This window comes from Vulpes vulpes, chromosome 1 (genome assembly GCF_048418805.1).
Source record: "Vulpes vulpes isolate BD-2025 chromosome 1, VulVul3, whole genome shotgun sequence".
NCBI classification, from domain to species: Eukaryota; Metazoa; Chordata; class Mammalia; order Carnivora; family Canidae; genus Vulpes; species Vulpes vulpes.
In genome coordinates, this window is record NC_132780.1 from 165,806,051 (window position 1) to 165,826,791 (window position 20,741).

General features: G+C 36.6%; 1 protein-coding gene across 5 annotated transcripts in view; it reads right to left on the minus strand.

Annotated features, from left to right (window-relative positions):
• FILIP1 (filamin A interacting protein 1) overlaps window positions 1-20,741 on the minus strand; it is a 180,582-nt gene that overhangs the window by 64,389 nt on the left and 95,452 nt on the right. For all 5 annotated transcript variants that reach the window (XM_026007379.2, XM_072735551.1, XM_072735567.1 and 2 more), the window contains exon 3: window positions 3,212-3,385. In XM_026007379.2, the coding sequence (XP_025863164.2) occupies window positions 3,212-3,385 (174 nt within the window). The remainder of the gene's footprint in view (window positions 1-3,211; window positions 3,386-20,741) is intronic.

Sequence of the window (20,741 nt, forward strand, 5' to 3'; positions counted from 1 at the left end):
AGCTACAGTCCTGAGGCTGGCTCACTGGAGCAGTTTCTGGGGTCTCAGTAAGCAATGTTCCCCTCAACTACACTAGTACAGCTTGACCCCAGCACTGATCACATAATCAGGAAAACAGTCTTTTCTCTCTTAATGCACTGAAAGGATGCTGCTACACTAGCATGCCACTGTTTTTCACACTAAACTGCAGACCCAGACTTGTGACTGCAGAGGTCACAAATTCCTCTTTAGCAATAAAGCATTAGAGTGTGAGGATTTAGCTTTCAATTTTAAATTTTAGATGTAAAAACCAACATAGGTAGCAAGAAATCAGCTGTATGATACTCTTTTTCTTGTTATTTTGTTTGGAACTACATAGAGCTTCCAGGAGAGAACTTAGGTGGGCTAACCTCTCTCTTGGATCTATGTGGCTTGTCTAGAGGCTCTGAAGACCATCTCCATAACTATGGGCTCTGTAGATTCATTAATCCTGTACACCGTGTCCATGACTTTTGGTTTTTAGGATCCAAACTGTGGTTCAACCATAGAGGAATGGTTGCTTTTATTAATGAATGGTGAAAGTGAAATGGGAACCTACTACTTTAGAAATACAGCTCCCACTTGAACAGAGGTAGAAGGAAAATTAAATGAGATCATCATCTTGCTAAGAGTAACATGGGCGTGGATTATATTGGGTCATTTTGCTTGAGATAAATTGACTATGGAACCAAAGATTTTCTTATATTTTTAATATTTAGGCATGTGAGGTTGGTATCATGATAATTGCATGTGTTCTAATAATTCTTTAGACTCTTTGATAAAAGGGGGTCAGGGGGACTTTAGGATGTAGTAGTTAAACTTTGAAAATGCTTAAGATTAAGGTCCCTCTGGCTAAGGCTAAGTAGAATAAGAACTGGAAAGGAAAGAAACTGAAACCTTGATTTCTTAGGAATTTAGCATAAGAATTTTGAACTTTGATATCCTGGACTTTAATTCATAAAGTAGCTCAGGGGGATTTAATATTTGCTGCTTGATTTTTCCCCAGATTTTGGAAAGGCAGGGAGTCCACCACATGGGGTTCATTGCTTAACCTCTGGTGAGTTCTATTGGATAACTTCATTGGTCCTAATTTGGTATGGAAATTAAAATAAGCAGTGATTTTTGGGCTTGAGGTGCATGCAGCATGGCATCTAAGAACAAGAGTTAGATTATCCACTCATGGTCCCAGGAGGCTAATTGTATTGTGATTGTATTGGGATCATTTCTCATGAAGTTGGAAGAAGGATTCTGGCTCCTGCTTAATGACAACTTGATTATTAAGTCCAAAGGATCAGGAGACACAAAATTTGTGTCTAATATGATAGACACAAATGTGTCTAATCCCAATCCTAATATGGTAGAAGATAAATCTTTTCTCCTTCTAGCATTCTATTTCTTCCACAAAGCAGGACCTCACTTTTTGTCAATGTTGGGAAAAGTAGCTTCTGTCCTCTCTACCTCCTCACTCACTCCTTCCCAAGTGAGGGATAACTCTTCAGATTGTGAGTTGAGGAGAGAAAGAAACCAAAAAGCATGCCTAGCTAAGCCAGTTCTAAAAAGACCACCCACAGGTTGGGTGTTTTCTGCTCCACTCCTCTGTTCATGAGATAGGAACACTTGGGTTAGGCCTACCTTCTGAAGGTAGGTCAGAAACACTTTTCTGTGTGTACTTTCCATAAAACTCAGAGGGTTAGAAGCAGTGCTTTTGGGTAAGTGTGTGTGATTTCAGACCTATCTCTCCTTTGAGGTGTCACCCCAAACTCTAACTTAGGAGAAAAGAATTAGGAAAATCTAAATGATATCAATTATCCAAACTGAGTTCTTCAATCTGGGTGATTATCATAATAATAATATTTAATGAATATTTTGACCTTGTTAGGTCTTTTACTCCTTCAACCCCTCCGAGTTTGACACTAGTTAAAGGTGTGAGCAAGTATCACACTCAAATCCCAGCAAATGCTAATGGCTAATACTTATTGAGGATGTGGGATTTACCAGACACTGTGTTAAGAGCCTTACAGGCATTGCTTCATATAATCCTCACAAGTTTAGGAGATACACACTGTGATTACTCCCACCTAAGAGATAAGGAAATAAGCTTAGAGAGCTGAAGTGACCTGCCCAAAGCCATATGCAGCTAGCTGGTAACGAAGACTCTCCAGACACGAAAGTGAATCCAGCCAGTTGACTGCATCACCTCATAAATCATCTCTTAACATTTTAGACGACAAAGATGAAAACAAGAGCTTGAGCTTAACCTTTTTGTAGAAATTAGGTAATTACAGGACCATCAATCTGTTGTGAATATCATCTAAAGCAGATCTTATCTGAGATTTGTCAAACTGATCTACAAAGGCTTGACATAAGATAAAAGTTACATTACAATAAATTGCTTCAGAGTTTTCATTTCTGTGTTCTTTTTTTTCATTTATGGTACTAATTTCACATCTCTGAATTTTTTAACATAAATTCTGAAGTGAATATGGTAGATCTAGCAATTGTTTCCCTAAATCAGCCTCAAACTTCTATTACCAAGTGAGAATACTTTTAACATGTAGTATCCTGGGAAATTAATAATGATAGTAAATAGTTCCTAATACAATCTTATATAAAAATGATTAAATATAGCCCTATTAGATTTCCTTTCATCTTAAAGAATGGCCCTAAGTATTCCATTGGTATTTTACCTCAGCCATTGCATTGTAGTTACTCACATGACACCATTTTAATTATGACCGAGTCTATAAGATACTAAAACACAGTGCCTTTATAAATATCAATAATAAAATTTCCATCAATATAATATCAATAATCAACTTAAATTTAGGTTATCAATTTGATAATGCTCCTGACAACTCAATGCCAAAACTGATAAGCACTTCAAATTTTTTACACATATCATCTCTTAGAGAAATAAAAGAATAACAAGACTGCAAGAGCTTATAACTAGCATAATCACATGAGAAGTATGGTTCAGGCTTTAAGTATATTTAAGGAAATGCTTCTAAAATTCTTATCATTGAAATGTATCCACTATAATTCATGAATTATTTAATTACACTTTAATTCTATACTAGTGTATCATAAAAATTTTGCCTTTGAAAGAATGTTAAAGCATGTAGAATGGAAGAATGTGAAGCCATCACTCTGAAGTACCCTTAAATAGGGAAACTTGTTGATGTGGTATTTTTACCTCTGAAATTGGTTTCTCATAGACATCTTCTCCTATAGACTTCTCTTGGGCTAGGATGGCATCTCGGTGCAGGACTCGCAGCACTTTTTCTGGCTCTGCAGACCCGTAATGAGCCTCTAGAACCTCAGGCTTGGTTTTCTCTGTCTTCAGCATGTGGATCACATCTTCCCTGGCCTGTGGTAGAGTGCAGCAAGGTCAGACAGTTGACAACATAAATCACATACCAGACTCACAAAATCAACATAAAGCTTATTGAACACATCCCCATCTCTTCGGGGCTATTGGCAAATTCACTGGGTATTTTGTTCTTATTTTTTATCAAAAGCAAATTGGCAAGCAGATAGTCTGCTTCAGGTTGCTAGGAAGCAGGCAAGCAGAAAAAGGATTTGTGCTAATATTAACTACATAAAAATTGCTTTATCTAAGTAGAAGAGATTCTGAGTGCTTTTAATCAAGAGCACCTGGGATACTTACCCCATTTCAGTGCACATGGGGTCAAGGACAATTTAAAGTTTTTTAGTTTTCTATTTATGCTCTCAATGTAGTATTCAAATTGGTTTAAAATAACACCCTGCTCTCCCCATTCTAGTTATAACTCTATGTGTAATTAACAAAAACAGCCTTTATTAGTGAGTTCCTGTTTCTCGTCAAGTGATTCATTTTGTACAAAAACACATGGATGGGAACTCACATGGTGCTGGATTGGCCTTTTCAGTCTAAGGTATTCACACCAAAGGTGAAATTTAACTCCGATAACATCCAGACTACCAACCACATGAGTCAAGTTGGTAGGGTCCGGGCTGTTCTTTTGGTTTCTCAGCAAAACTTCAGCACCCTGTCGAGCTCTTGAGAAAACCACATGATTATAGGTTTTATATCAAATTGACTATGGATCTCATCACATAATGCAAATACGTCTGGATGTATTTTCTGCTGGTTAGTAGTGATGAATTTTCTAGTTATGATGGAGCTGACATTTGCTAAATGTACTTCCAGATGGTTATAGACTTGCTTTTCCAGTAATGGTGATGGGTATAAAGTATCCTGACTTCATGCGAACGTATACCAAAGAACAAACTTCTGGGCAAGAGTTTCAGCCTATGGCAATACAATAGAGTTTTTCCCTGTGTTATGCTAACTATGGGTTTGAAATCATAAACCTGGCTCATTATCATGGTATTCTAAACAAGGGAGCTAACTAGTTAGCCTTAAGACAGGACCATTATAAAGTTCGTCTTTCTTGAGGTTTCCCACTTGTATTGCTCTTTCATTGTCTCCAAATTAATCTAATTCAAGATGGCTAAAGACTAATTTATTATGGAAACATCAATAGACTGGAATTTGCAGATTTTTCACATGTTGTCTCTGCCACATTTGTATGTGCTCATTTCAAGACAAAAAATGGAAAGTATTAATTTTGAAGAAACTAGTAGTTCAGAATTGGCAAGAATGTGAAAGTCAGAAAATAATTTAATGGAAAGGCATCTGTGTTTCCATGCAGAAAGAACATAAGCATAGATATAGTACCAGGCTATCCTGTACAATATCTTCATGCAGTTTAGAAAAAGGTGCCCACTTCCTCTGGGAGATATAGCCTGAATCAGAGTAGCAGCAAGGAAAGAAAGGACTGTATTTCACTCCTATCTATCCCTTTTGCCAGGCACCTTTGTGCAAGGCGTTACTCCATTCTGTGGAAAGTGGCCCTAGACTGAAGAACATAAGGTCTGTCATTAGTTAATGGTTTTCAGGCAGATAAGATAAATAAGGAGCTTTTAGAAATGTAAATAGGTAGCTATTCCAGTTTAAAAGTTTAACCTATGCGGTTTAAAAACATGTAAATATTGTTGGTATCTATCTTCTTGACAAAATTGTCTTAATTCTCTTAGAAGAAAACAGTTTCTTTTGTTCTTGCTGATATGAAACAACTTTTTTCTCTAAAAATGTGCTTATGCTTGAGTTGTATGAACTGTGATATGCTACATATACCACACATTTCATTCTTAGTTTAATTACCCTAGACACTAATTACCAAAGAAAAAAGAGGCTATGGTGATATAACACTGTATTATATATTCAGAACCACACTATTCATCATGAACCTACTAAAAGCTTTTTAATTGCTATGATAATAATCCTGGAAGGAATACAAATGTTGCCTATAAATCACTGCTATTTAAAGTAGTTTAATACAGTAAATCAATCATTATTATTGTGGTGTCTGCTTAATCAATGGGTTAATGAAATGGCTATGTAATAACAATACATTTTTAAACTACTTTAAATATATGATTCAATCTATATAAATAAGATCCTACATTTTGGGGATAAAATGACCTTAATCTCCATTTTAAGAAACTTCTTATTATTTTTTAAGACTTATTTATTTATTGGAGAGAGAACATGCACAGGGGAGAGGCAGAGGTAGATGAAGAGGGAGGGAGAAACTTGAGTAGATTCCATGCTGAGTGCAGAGCCCTTTGTAGGGCTTAATCCTGGACTCTGAGATCACGACCTGAGCCAAAACCAAGAATCTTAACTGACTACACCACCCAGGTACCCCAAAACATAATTTTTATATAAAAGAATGAAATACAAAATGTAAGAGGGTTCCTGTCCTTAAAAATTACTGTTTTCACACAGAAGCTTTATGAGAAGTAGTTAAATTCTTAGGGTGCTATAGCACTGCTAAATAGACCACTGTATTTAAATATATGTAAAAGGACCCAGAGGGAAGAATACTTTGAAGAGGACTCTAGAAAAGGGAAAGGGGTCAGAGAAAGAAGAGATTAAATAATATTGTTCAATTATTTAGTTCTGATGATGAAGGAGAATAAGTATGAGATTAGGGTATAAAAACAGACACAGAGGGGTCACATTCTTTTATTCCATCCTACAAGTTCCTCTTTGTGCCAAGGGAGGCATATGGAAGCCAAGAACAAAAATGTCCCTGCAGAACTGTAACTGCACCAGATGGAGCAAGGGGTTGTTTCAACTGCTGCATAAGGAACTGATTAAAAACATATGGGGGCAGCAGAGAGCTACTTGCAAAGCCCAGGTGAGTGTGTGATTCATCTTATAAAGTCAACAGAGGTATCTGGGCTTTGCTGGGGGGGGGGGGGGGGGGGGGGCGCGATGGTGGGGGGGGAAGCAGAATAAAAGTCAGAAAAGGTGGAGCCACAACAGGTGGCATAGTTCAAAAAAAGAGTTAAATCGAATCATTCACTTGATAAATACTTGTGCACATTTACTTTGGGCAATGCATTGTGCTCAGTATTGGAGATATAATCACATCCTCAGAGATTACAGTCTAGAAGGATATGAACAAATAATTGAAAGGCATTGACATGATAAGCCTTAGGAGGGAGGAGATACAGGGGGCTAAGAACTTCATCTAAAAATACACGTGACTTGAATATAAGCCAAGGAAAAGGCTTCATAGAGTATGTGACCCAAAAATCTCACAATGAGTACTTGAGCCAGAGAGAGAGGGTAGCTAGGGTAAGAGTGTTCTTGGCCAAGGAAAAACTGTAGGCAAAAGCCAAACAGATGTAGATGCATGGGCTGGAAAACATGAGGCTAGAGTGATAAATAATAGGCAACTCAGGAAAAGCCTTGTAAATCAGGTGGTAAGTTTCCATTTTCTCATGGAACAGTAAGAAGCCTTGGAATTTTTAAGCAGCAGGACAGTAACATGATCAAGTCTGTATGGTGGAAAGATCATTCATTTACTGTGTTAAAAACCTACAGATTTTGAATCAACAGGTATGTTGGTGTAGTCCAGGACATGTGATTTAAAATCTCTGCAAATCCACAGCTAAAATCACACTCAATGGGGAAAAACTGAGAGCTTTTCCCAAAAGATCAGAACAAAACAAGGATGTCCACTCTCACTACTTTTATTCAACATAGTACTGGAAGTCCTAGCCACAGCAATTGGACAAGAAAAAAAAAAGGGCATTCAAATTGGTAAAGAAGAAGTACAACTTTCACTATTTGTAGATGACATGATACTATAAATAGAAAACCCTAAAGACTCCAACAAAAAAACTACTAGATAGGATAGATAAATTGAATTCAGGACACAAAATCAATATTCATAAATCTGTTCCATTTCTATATACTAATAATGAGTGGCAGAAAGAGAAATTAAGAAAACAATCCTATTTGTAATTGCACCAAAAATAATAAAAGATCTAGGAATAAACTCAACCAAGGAAATGAAAGACCTGTACCCTGAAAACTAGAAAACATTGATGAAGAAATTGAAGATGACCCAAGCAAATGGGAAGATATTCCATGCTCATGGACTGGTAGAACAGATGTTGTTAAAATGTCCATACTACTCAAAGAAATCTGCAGATTTAAATGCAGTCCTTATTAAAATACCAACAGCATTTTTCACAAAACTAGAACAAGTAATTCTAAAATTTGTATGGAACCACAAAAGACTCAGAATAGCCAAAGCAATCTTGAAAAAGAAGAACAAAACTGGAGGGATCATAATCCCAAACTTCAATATAGACTACAAACATGTAGTAATTGAAAAAGTACGGTATGGCACAAATTGGACACGTAAATCAATGGGACAGAGTAGAGAACCCAGAAATAAATCCATACTTATATGATCAATTAGTCTACAATAAAGAAGGCAAGAATAGGCAATAGGAAAAAGACAGTCTCTTCAACAAACAGTGGTGGGAAAACTGTACAGCTATATGTAAAAAAATAAGACTGGGTCACTTTCTTATACCATACACAAAAATAAACTCACAATGGATTAAAGACATAATACATGAGACCTGAGACCATAAAAATTCTAGAAAAGAACACAGGTAGTAATTTCTCTGACATTGGTCCTAATAACATCTTTCTAGATATGTCTTCTAAGGCAAGGGAAACAAAAGCAAAAAGAAACTATTGGGACTACATCAAAATGAAAACCTTCTGCCCATTGAAGGAAACAATTAACAAAACTAAAAGGCAACCTACTGAATGGGAGAAAATATTTGCAAATGATATATCCAACAAAAGTCTGGTATCCAAGATAGTCAAAAAACTGATACACCTCAACAACCAAAAACAAATAATCCAATTAAGAAATAGGCAGAAGACATGAATAGACATTTCTCCAAAGAAGACATCCAGATGGGCAATAGACACATAAAAAGATGCTCCACATCATTCATCATCAGGAAAGTGTAAATCAAAACTACAGTGAGGGGGCACCTGGGTGGCTCAGTGGTTGAGCTTCTGCCTGTGGTTCAGGGTGTGATCCAGGGTCCTGGCATCGAGTCCCGCATCAGGCTCCCCAAAGGGAGCCTGCTTCTTCCTCTGCCTATGCCTCTGCCTCTCTCTCTGTGTCTCTCATGAATAGGTAGATAAAATCTTTAAAAAAATATATGGTCCTGGATGACCAATGCATGCCCATTCTATTATTGCTTTCCTATTCTGGCATTCCATTCAATGTTCTGTATCTATTTAAATAAGGTAACTTATTAGTTTACTTGTCTTTCTTTCTTAGTCTGTGAGCTGCTTTGAGGACAAAGATGTGTCTATAGTGTCTACTAAAAGAATGCCTGTTTATGTGATAAGAACTCAGTAAATATTTGTTTAAATAAGAAAAGTCCAATTAAATGATGTGAAGTCAGAGAGGCATAAACTGGCACTGAAAATCTCAGAACAACCTTAACTACTTAGCCTTGTTTAAAAGATCTAAACAATTATATTTTGTGAACTTCTACCCTTTGATCTGACATTTGTGTCTACAATTTAGGAGTCACTTTGTTCTTCTTAAGTTTATCGCAAAAAGAAAATATGTAAACGGAATAAGGAAAACCAGTACATTCTACCAGAATGTTGCAACAGGAAATGGACTATCTTTAAATCTCATACAAATTGAATTACACTATTTACTCTTGTTAGGTAAATACAAATACCATAAATATATTGGAAGGAAAAAAGCTACATAATTTATGATGATATTAGCTATTCCTACAGAAATTAAAACCATATTTTCTCCTGAGTTTTAGAATTTAAAGTTAACATGATTAGTAACACAACAACAAGGAGAAGACTCAAACATGGCGAGTTAAAAGGGCCATCGGGCTAAAAATATGTCTTTTGGTTTCTTTGGAGAAATTCCTTTACATAAATATATGGTCAATAGTGCTTAAAAGTCTCTATATCCATGTTTATTAAGGATCACTGCTTTCTAGCATGTCACCCAAAAGAAATATTTCATTAAAATGTTAAAAGCAGATGCTATTTTCATGTTAATATTTGCTATTATTATCAACATAATAGCTTGAATTCTTAAAAATAAAATAAAATCCTTCAAAATCCCAATGATATTTTTTGCAGAAATAGAAAAATACATCCTAAAATGCAGAGGGGATTTCAAAGGACTCCAAAGAGCCAAAACAACCTTGAAAAAGAACAAAGTTGGAGGTTCCAGATTTTCTGTTTTCAAAACTTACTAGAGAGCTACAGTAATCAAAACAGTGTGATACTGACATAAATACAGACATATAAACCAGTGGAAGAGAACAGAAGCACACAAAAAAATCCCCACATATATTGTCAAATGATCTTCAATAAGAATGCCAATACCACTCAATGGGGGAAAGGACAGTTTTTTCAACAAATGATGTTGGAGAAACTGAATATTCATATGTAAAAGAATGAAGTTGGACCATTATTTTACACCATATGCAAAGATCAATTCAAAATGATCAGAGACCTAAATGGAGAAGATAAAAGTTTTAAAATAAATTATAGGGGGGGGGATCCCTGGGTGGCGCAGCGGTTTGGCGCCTGTCTTTGGCCCAGGGCGCGATCCTGGAGACCCGGGATCGAATCCCACATCGGGCTCCCGGTGCATGGAGCCTGCTTCTCCCTCTGCCTGTGTCTCTGCCTCTCTCTCTCTCTCTCTGTGACTATCATAAATAAAAATAAATAAATAAATAAATAAATAAATAAATTATAGGGGGAAAGCTCCATGATATTGGATTTGACAATGATTTCTTACATGTGACACACCAAAAGCATGGCAACAGCAGAAAAAATAAATCAGTTGAACTACATCAAAATTTAAAACTTCAGTCTCAAAGAACACAATCAACAGCATGAAAAGCAACTCACAGAATAGGAGAAAGTATTTGCAAATAATATATCTGATTATCTATTAAGAGATTAATATCCAGAATATACAAAGAATGCCTACAATGCAACAACAAAAAAAAATTAAAAATTGGACAAAAGGGATGCCTGGGTGGCTCAGCAGTTGAGCTGCCTTCAGCTCAGGGTGTGATCCTGGCTTCCAGCCAGCGGGAACCTGCTTCTCCCTCTGACTATGTCTCTGCCTCTCTTTGTGTGTCTCTCATGAATAAATAAATAAAATCTTAAAAAAAAATTGTACAAAAGACTTAAATGGATATCTCTCTAAAGAAGATATACAAATGGCTACCAAGCACTTGAAAATATGCTCCATGTTACTAGTCATTAGGGAAATGCAAATCAAAACCACAGCCAGACACCATTTCATACCTATTAGTATAGCTATCATCTAAAACACAGGAAATAACAAATACTGACATTGATGTGGAAAAATTTAAACTATTGTGCACTGCTTATGAAAATGTAAAATATTTTACCCACTATAGAAAACAGTGTGGTGTTTCCTCAAAAAATTAAAAGTAGATTACCATATGACCCAGCAATTCTATTTCTGGGTACATATTCAAAAGAATTGAAAGCAGGGACACTCATGTTCATAGCAGCATTATTGGCAATAGCCAAGAGGTAAACAACCCAAGTATCCACTGACAGGTGACTGGGTAAGCAAAATGTGGTATTATTCAACCTTTAAAATGAAGGAAATTCTGACACATGCTGCAACATGGATGAAACTTGAAGACATTATGCAAAGTGAAATAAGCCAGTCACAAAAGGACAAATATTATATGATTCCATTTATATGAGGTATTAGAATAGTCAAATTCATAGAGACAGAAGGTAGAATGCTGCTTGTCAGAGTTGGAAGGAAAGAGAATTATTGTTTAAGGAGTATAGAGAGTTTCTGTACTGGAGATGGATAGTGATGGTATATAACAAGGTGAATACATTTAATACCAATGAATTGTACACTTAAAAATGGTTAAAATGGTCAATTTCACATCATACATATTTTACCAGAAGTTTAAAAAACTAAAAGTACCTTGTTTGCCCCTGAAATAATTGGAGTAAGAAAAGAAAAATCATTCCTAATTCTTTATTTAGAGAATACCACTTTAGAGAAAAAAGTAAAATTCCATGTAATAAATTATAAAAGTTCAGTCATATTTTTCTTATGATTAGTTAACTGTATGTCAGAGTCATCCATGGATTGAAACACATTTTCACTACTTATGTGGTTTTCTTCTTTTTTCTTTTTACACACATTGAGATATTAATAGTACCCCAGCTGCTATGTCCCGGATTAAAAATTAGATAAGGTCACAGGTTCCCCCATGCAGTGCTGTGATGCTACAGTTAATAATTTCTTAAATTCCAAAAGACTACAAGCTTTTTGTTCTGTGCTAATAAAGACCTTGGGCAGAGCCTTTAAACTCCCTACCCCTATATATAATCAAGTCCAGCAGATAGGGTCCAGCTTTCTGTGAACAAGTTGAAAAGCTGAATTCCTTAAAATATGGGAGAAGCCATTGCTAAGGCACAACATGATTATTTTCTCACTGTGGTTGTTTATCTAGCTCCACAAATTTAATCCCCTCAACAAAAACCAGCTAGATGAGACCTAGGACAGATAAAGCATCTATACTAGATGTGGTACCAGACATCTCTGTACAGACATCTTTGGTACAATTCTGCTTATTAGGTTAAATTTTGTTCACCTCCTTACTTTTTTCTATGCTGGTCTCTAGAAGTTATTTTTCAAGCTTGAGTAAAATGTTGTAATCCTGTCTGGAGGATTGACTGGCAGGGTGGCCTTGCCATAGGGCAATTTGCATGAGGAATTAAGGCTCTTCCTGGGAAAGAACTCATCCCAAGGGAGGAAGGGCACCATATTGGTTGAAGGACAATGAAGCAGGGTCAGAGGGGAAGGGTGAGTCTGAGTGCAGCATAGTGTCTGTCACTCAGACTCCCCTCTAGCCTACCCCCTTGATCCATGCCTGAGTCTCAGGGTGAGGGATTGCTGTAAAAGACCTAAATAAAACTAAGAGGAATTGGTAAATTAGAATTCAAGATACCATGCTTCAGTAGTAAGGATGCAGGAAGGAGCCACCGTCTCTATATTTTGCATCATGCTTTCAGTGTAGACATCAGTCTGAGCAGTCTCCAAGTAGACATCAGCTGACATAAACAGAAGAGAAAGCCTTTGGGGCATATGCAGCAGTGCTGGCTGTGCCAGAGTAGGAACAAGGGCAAAAAGGCAAATGCCAAATGGTAGCCCAGAGGAGTATGCAGAACCTGTGTGGGTCATCCTCTGAGGACTTCTAGCATATTATGGGAGGAACTTAAGGGGATCTGGCATCTGCACAGAGCAGGTAGGGGCAGAGGTAGGAGAGGGAGAAGATAGCTTAGTTTCTTTGATCTTATTTTTATCCTGTGTCTGGTGAGGGCTGGGAAATATAAGTAAGACTTTTTTCAAAAGAGAAAATATTTCAACCAAACAAGATAAGACTACATCATCTAGATAGAATTTATATGGGGGTTTATTTAATCACATAACATAAAGTTCCTTCAGATTTGGTATGGTTTTTGATATATTTATTTCAGCCTCTGACTTCAGTGAATTCTATGTCTATAAAACACACATGACCAACTTAGAACTAGAGTTTAATTTTTTGAAGAAAAATACAAGTAAATGTCAGCCATTATGAACCTACAGGGAACATTACACTGGATATTTACTTTTATAAGTAATCAAGAGTTAGTACTTTAAACACTAGAGTTGTTTTATTTTAAGGGTTTGGGAATAGGAGCATCCTCAAGTGAATTATAAAGCCCCTCTGCTCTTAAAAAGAATATAAGGAACATAGTCAATGTCTTTTCAAGAACTCAGGTGGTCATTCTAAATATCAGTTTTTCTGGTGCACTGAAAATGTATATTGTTACGCAGTTCTTTCATTCTTTCACTTGCTTTTCATCGTTCTCTTTAAATGAGTTCTTGATGTAAACTTAGCCCTAGTGTAATGCTTATTTTTACTGCAACTCAAGAGAAGTGATGTAGTAGAAAGAGCATGCACTTGGGAATCTTGAGTTAGAAATATGCATTATCACTACTACCAGTGTGACTTGAAACAAGTGAGTTAGATTCTCTGAGCTCAGTTTCCTCTCCTATAAAATGGGCATAGCAGTAGCTATGTCACAGATCCTCTATGAGCTAATGTAGGAAGGTGCTTGGCAAATGTTTATTATCCTACCCTTCGGGAGCCAAACAGACAAATTGTGGCTCTGCAGTTTACTACAGCCATGTGACCCTTGGCCAGTTAGTTCTGAACTTCAGTTTCCCTGTCTGTATGAGAATGAAATATATGTGAAGTGCCTAATGTAGTGCCTGGAGTGCTATAGGTGCCCAACAAAAGGCAATTTCCTCTTTTCTTTTCTCATAAAGGTAAATGGCTGATGTGGAACAGCTGCATCTACTGAGTAGCATAACCAAAATCCTTTCCACAAACTGAGTCAGCAAGTCAAAGACTAAGGCAGGGGTTGCCTGGGTGGCTCAGGTGGTTAATTGTCCATCTTCGGCTCAGGTCATGATCCAGGGTCCTGGGATCGAGTCCTGCATGGGGTTCCCTGCTTAGTGAGGAGCCTGCTTCTCCCTCTCACTCTGCCCTCCTCCTGCTTGTGCGCCTTCACTCTCTTTCTCTCTCTCAAATAAATAAATCTAAAAAAAAAAAAAAAAGACTAAGGCAGTTTTCCTCATCTCCATTCCTCTCAATATCCTGTGACTGCACATTCATAGCAATATCTGTTATTCCTAAGCCACAAACCTAACAGGCAACTGGCCACCCCATGTTGGCTGGTCCCGTGCTTCTGAGCCTTCTGCTTTATTTGTCGATGTAATTTGAAGGAGCAACTTTCTCTCTAATTCAAGAATTTGGACTGCACTGTTTACTCTAGAGTCTGCAGTTCCTTCATCACCATGTCAAAAGATCATATTGCAGCAGAAATGACTTACCATTTTTTAAAACTTTTCTGAGTATTCTATTTAAAACCTGGCATCAGTAAGAATGTTAAATAACACATCTTGTACTAGCACTCATGTAAAAAGCAGGCATTGCCTATAAATGAAGGTGCAACCAAAGTCAAGCCCTCTGATTTTGGAAAATAAAACAAAAATAAGTACCAAAAAAATAGAAATGATAATTTTTAAAAATGGTACCTTTGATGTTTAATAAAATTCCTATAAGAGTTCCTACTTGGAATATCCTTTTTTTTGAAGAAAGGAGATCCCAAGAAAGCTACAAAACTTCTATAATAGGTAAGATTTGCCAAATGCTTTTTATGGGCAATATTTGGCCTTCTAGTGCTATGTCTCAGTTTGAAATGCCAAATCTACTTGTTCAAAGACAAAATGTAGTCCATCACATTTGCTCATACAATTGCTTTGCTTTTTCACTGTATTGGATCACAGATGGACCACATTCAAGAAATTTTTAAACAAGAATATTTCATGTGAAGGGCACCTGGGTGGCTCAGTCAGTTGAGCATCTGTCTTTGGCTCAGTCATGATCTCAGGGTCCTGGGACTGAGTTCCACATTAGGCTCCCTGCTCAGCAGTGAGTCTGTTTCTCTCTCTCTCTCTCTCTGCCCCTCCCCACTGCTTGTGCTCCCTCTTTCTCTCTCTCTCTGAAACAAATAAATAAAATATTTTTAAAAAATAGAACATCTCATGTGTATTATTATTTACATGCTAGCATTCAGGAACTATGTGATACTCTGAAATTTGAGAATGGGCATAAAATTTGTAGAACTGACATTTCTGATGTCTGATACTTCCCTAATTACTATACTCACCACTTGGTAATTTCAATGGCTCATTTTTTCCCTCCTCACAAGACTGAGAACTCAGGGAGGGCAGAAACCTCTTGGTTTCTTTTGTGTCCCTAGTCCCTAGAACAGTGACTGACACAAGTGTTTGTTCAATAAATGTTTGCTAAATACATGGGTTTATTATTTTTTTTAATTTTTATTTATTTATGATAGTCACAGAGAGAGAGAGAGAGAGAGAGAGAGAGAGACAGAGACATAGGCAGAGGGAGAAGCAGGCTCCATGCACCGGGAGCCTGATGTGGGATTCGATCCCGGGTCTCCAGGATCGCCCTGGGCCAAAGGCAGGCGCCAAACCACTACACCACCCAGGGATCCCTGTTTGCTAAATATAAGAATAAAGTGTGTGTGTGTGTGTGTGTGCGTGTATGAACTCTATCTGTCCAACAGCAACTTCCTGTGTTTCTCCTTTTCTAAGCATGTACATTTTCTCCTTTGTGAACAGAATAGCATTTTAAAAATCGACCTTTTATCTCTCACTACAGGGAGTATAGATTCCAAAAGCTATTGGTTTATTACTCTCATTTTGTTCATGAAATCCCTCTAAAATCTCTCCATGATTCAAGTTCCTTCTTGTATACAAGGAACAAAAAATAAGCTACAGGTGATGCTCAATATCAGCAGTAGTTATTTTCTGGAAGTTACCACAAACACTGCATTAGAATACTGAATCAAAAAAAAAAAAAAAAGAATACTGAATCATTGCTCTTAGGGGAAATACAGTTAGGCTCCTACAAGCCCCTCATCACAACATTTTCATCAACCAAGTAATATATGACCTTTTTTGTGCATTTTTTAATTTAAAGATGAATGAATATATATACATGGGTAGTTATCTGACTTCTGTATGAGGTAAAGACTTTCTCTGAAATGAGGAAAAGCATAAGAGATTCTATGCATAAAAAATAGCCAATTAAATGGTTAAAAAAAAGGAAATATTTCTAACAACAATGACAGATACAGGGTAATTATCCTCAGTTATAAAGTGTTCACATATGTCAGTGAGTAAAATCCCAACTAAGGCTTTTTGTTAGGACAGATTGAGCATAAATATGTTCATTACAATGTTATTTAAAACTGTAAAAATATTGGAAACAACCTAGATATGCAATAAGGAAGTATTTGAGTAGAATATAATACTTCCATATGATAAAAAACATTTTATAAACTTTGAAAATTCTATTTCAAGGGGTGTTGAATGATGTGGGAAATGCTTATAACAAATATGTATTGAAATTTGTATATACACTGTGCTTGTAATTATGTAAAAAATACATGTGAAGAAAAACACTCACCTAAATATTCACAATTATTCTTTCAAGCTGGCAGAATTATGGGTGATTGATATTTTTCTTTGTAACTTTTCCATATTTCTAAATAAGTGTTTATCAAAAATTTTTAACTTATGTCCTAGTGAGACCTTTTAGAGTATTTTTTCTAATTGCCATACTTATGAAGTTTCAATATCACAGATAGATTGTACATCTGTTTATGCACTGTAGTCTTTTTGAGGATCACAAACCATTATAACATCTAAAATTTCTTTTCCTCCCATAAGAATCAGTTTTTTCCCTGTTGGGAATAATAGCACTCTTATTGAGAGTGCATGTCCTAAGTGATCTATATTGAACTGGTTTTGCTTTGATTATCAGACAAAATAAAAATTAAAGAAAGTTCCGGAAGAGGTAATTTCAACTCAGAGGAATAAATTTATAGTAGAATTTCTGGTCCTCTGGTATTTGAAATTTTGAAACAATGATCTTTCTCTATCATGCCTAATATTTTTGTGAAAGTAAACATCTATTCCAGCTAATACATTTGGCTTTATGTGCATAATATGAAACTAACATATTTTACAGGGAAAAACAGAGTTGAATACAGTAAATACCAATACTTACATTGTGCCCTGGTATGGACAAAATTCTTTTCAGGTATGTTGCTTCTCTTATTTCTATTCTACAGATGATTAAAATAAGGGTAAAAAAATTAAATGGCTTGCCCATTTAATAAGATAAGAAAGGTAAGATAAAAATAGGATAAGAAACAGAGTTATCAGACTCCAAGATATTTATTCTCTCCATTACAAGTTGCATCTGAAAATACAATATAGTCACAAAGCAAGGGAAGACCCTGGAATTAAACTCTGGGCAATCTCTCCTATACTAACATTCATCTACAAACGGTGCCGCCACCATCTGGTCTGATTTCCCCACTACATAACTTGATTGGCTTGCCATGATCTTGCTAACATTTTTTGAGCATTATCATCTTTTTAGTAACTTCCCTAAAAATGCCACACTTCTAACTTCAGGCCAGAGCACGTGAGGCAGTGAACCCAATCGTATAAACTTACTTCTCTAACTCTCCAAGACCCCTTGCCAAGCCACCGCTGCTGGGAGACAGCCCTAGAGCATGACTTCTTGCAATGCACTTTGAAGTAGATAAAATATGCACTCATGGACATCTGTCTGTTATTTCCTGCACTCACAGCTTTGTTCTTTATTGCCAGAGAATTCTATGGATGATGTCACTTTTCTCTGAAGAGAGCAGGCCATCAGAGCTTTTCACTGACATAATTAATTATCTGTAGCTTGATTCTGGGCCAGAAAATTCTCAAGGCACAGCCCCTCAAAGAATTAACTCTACTGTGCTTGCTATTCTTAAACTTTTAAAGAGACAGGGTACCATATCTTTTTTTTTCTTTTCTCAGACACTGATAATGGTATTTTTGTTCAGTGATATCAAGTAACAGAAAGTGAACTGGGGCACTATTCTATGATTTCACAGGGAAGACCTTCGGTTCAATGGGCAGCAAAATCTAAAGGTCGCTACAGATCAAGTATACAAAGCAAAGCTTTTAGGGCTTAGTCTTAAATGCCACAGGAATGCATCTCAATTACTGAATAGACTCTTTGGGGGATCTTGTGAATCTGCAGCCAGAAAAATGAGATCTCAACCAAAGCTAGCCACGTTGAATTATCCACAAGGTGAAAAGATTGTTTACCATCCACCACAGCCTAAAACATCACTTTATGTAAGCTTTACAAGATATAAGAAATTACCAGAATGGTGACCATATATTTTGAGAGTTTCATCTATATCTTTATATAGATCTAGAGCAAATTAGAAAGTTCATCAGAAAATATCACCTTCCACTCTGCTGGGTTTCAAGATTATGTAAATTTAGCCATTACTTACCTCTTAAAAACTGGGGCTTGATGGGGAATAATCAACACTGTAGATGTCATAGAGCAGTGGAGGGGCTCTATGGGAATCAGCGCACTTGAGTTCTGGCCCTGATTTTCAGGCAAGTGATAAGGTAAGATCCAAGAAATGTTTCAACTTTCTCAACTCTTGGTGGAAGTAGAAATATCCTAAGACCATACCTTTGAATGTGCATATTAATATTGCCCTCCACAAAGGAATTGTTATTTATGGTCTATTCTGCCTTGATTCTGCATAAACTGCATAAATTGTATTCTCTCTAGATTAATTTAGCTTGGCAAATTATTTCTTTGGACCTACTATTGAATTTGTCAAAGATTTAAAATTATAATAGTTGCACAGCCCAGGTGGCTCAGTGGTTTAGCGCTGACTTAGCCCAGAGTGTGATCCTGGGGACCTGGGATCGAGTCCCGTGTTGGGCTCCCTGCATGGAGCCTGTTTCTCCCTCTGCCTGTGTCTGTGCCTCTCTCTCTCTCTCTTTCTCTCTCTCATGAATAAATAAATAAAATCTTTGGAAAAAAATAAAATTATAATAGTTGATCATAAAAAATCAACATTACAGAATCAACACTAAAGAAAAAGTGAAGGTATATGACACATCCTCCCAAATTTCACTTCCCAGACCTAATTTTATTAATAATTTGAAATGGATTTTCTCAGAATTGTTTTTCTCTGTAGATATATAAATACAGATGTCAAAACACACACATTCTCTGTCTCTATCTCTCTGTCCATCTCTCTTTATCCCTAACATTACTATAGCATTTACTATATGCCAGGAAATGTACAAAGTGCTCTGCAAATATTATCTCATTTTAACCTCACAATAACCTTGTCAGGTAGCTACTGCTTTTTTAAAAAGATTTATTTATTTTAGAGAGAGAGAGATCTCACAAGTGGGAGAGGGGCAGAGGGAGAAGACCTTCAACAGACTCTCCACTGAACACACAGACCCACAACCCATGAGATTATGACTTAAGCCAAAACCAAGAATCAGGGGATTAACCAACTGAGTCACCTAGGTGCCCCAGGTACTATTACTATTATCATTTTGTAGATGAGGTATCTGAGGCAGGTACAAAGAAGTTTGGTGACTTGCCCAAAGTCACACAACTAAGTGGTGGCATCAGAACACAAATGCAGGCAGTCTAACTCCAGGGCTGGTAATCTTGGGGCACCTGGGTGACTCAGTGGTTGAGCATCTGCCTTTGGCTCAGGTCGTGATCCTGGGGTCCTGGGTTCAAGTCCTACAGCAGGCTCCCCTACAGGGAGCCTACCTCTCCCTCTGTCTATGTCTCTGTCTCTCTCTCTCTCTGTGTCTTTCATGAATAAATAAATAAAATCTTTTTTTAAAAAAAGAGCTGGTAATCTTAATATACTTTATGAATTCTCTATATATATACATATCAGTATGGAATCTCTCAAATATATACCTTTTATTTTTTATTCAAATATAATAGAGAGCTCAAGAAGGACGAAATTCTACTGATGCCAATAAAACTCATTTCACCAGAACTAATAGATATGTCTTGCATATTTGTCTTTCAAATCAATACATTCATTGAGTCTCTCTCTTTTCACATATGCGTCTCTCAGTTGGATTTTTTCCAGTTTGCTCATTTCTTCTTACTTGAATCTATAATCCAAAGTTTAGATCAAATTCCAATATCAGGGAGACCTTGGTGGCTCAGCAGTTAAATGTCTGTCTTCAGCTCAGGGCATGATCCCAGTCTGGGGATCAAGTCCCACATCCAGCTCCCTGTGACAAGCCTGATTCTTCCTCTGTCTCTCTCTCTGTCTGTGTCTCTCATGAATAAAGAAATAAAATCTTTTTTTAAAAATTCTAATACCAAGTGAAAAAATTCCAAGTGAAAGATTATTGTGTTAGACTAGAAGTCTACTACGTTGAATTTGTTTGAAATTAAGATCTCTACTGTAGAAATTAAATAAAATCTTTACCAAATATCCCTTTGCTTTGTCTTCCTCTCTTCTTTAGCTGAAAGTTGAAGAGCCTGCCTACCACTTCTCTTTCCACTGGCACCAGCACACATCTTAGATGGAGCAGTTAGTTACCTCCCTCCTTCTTCCTTTTCTTTTTCCCTCTATTTACTAAATTATTCATGTGTAAAGTTGCTATTCTGCTAGTTGTTTTGATGGGACCCACATGTATAGGATATAATCCCACACTTACATTGACTTTATACTAAAGTAGAAATGAGATTTGAGGTGATTCCTGTAACTAATTGTTTAT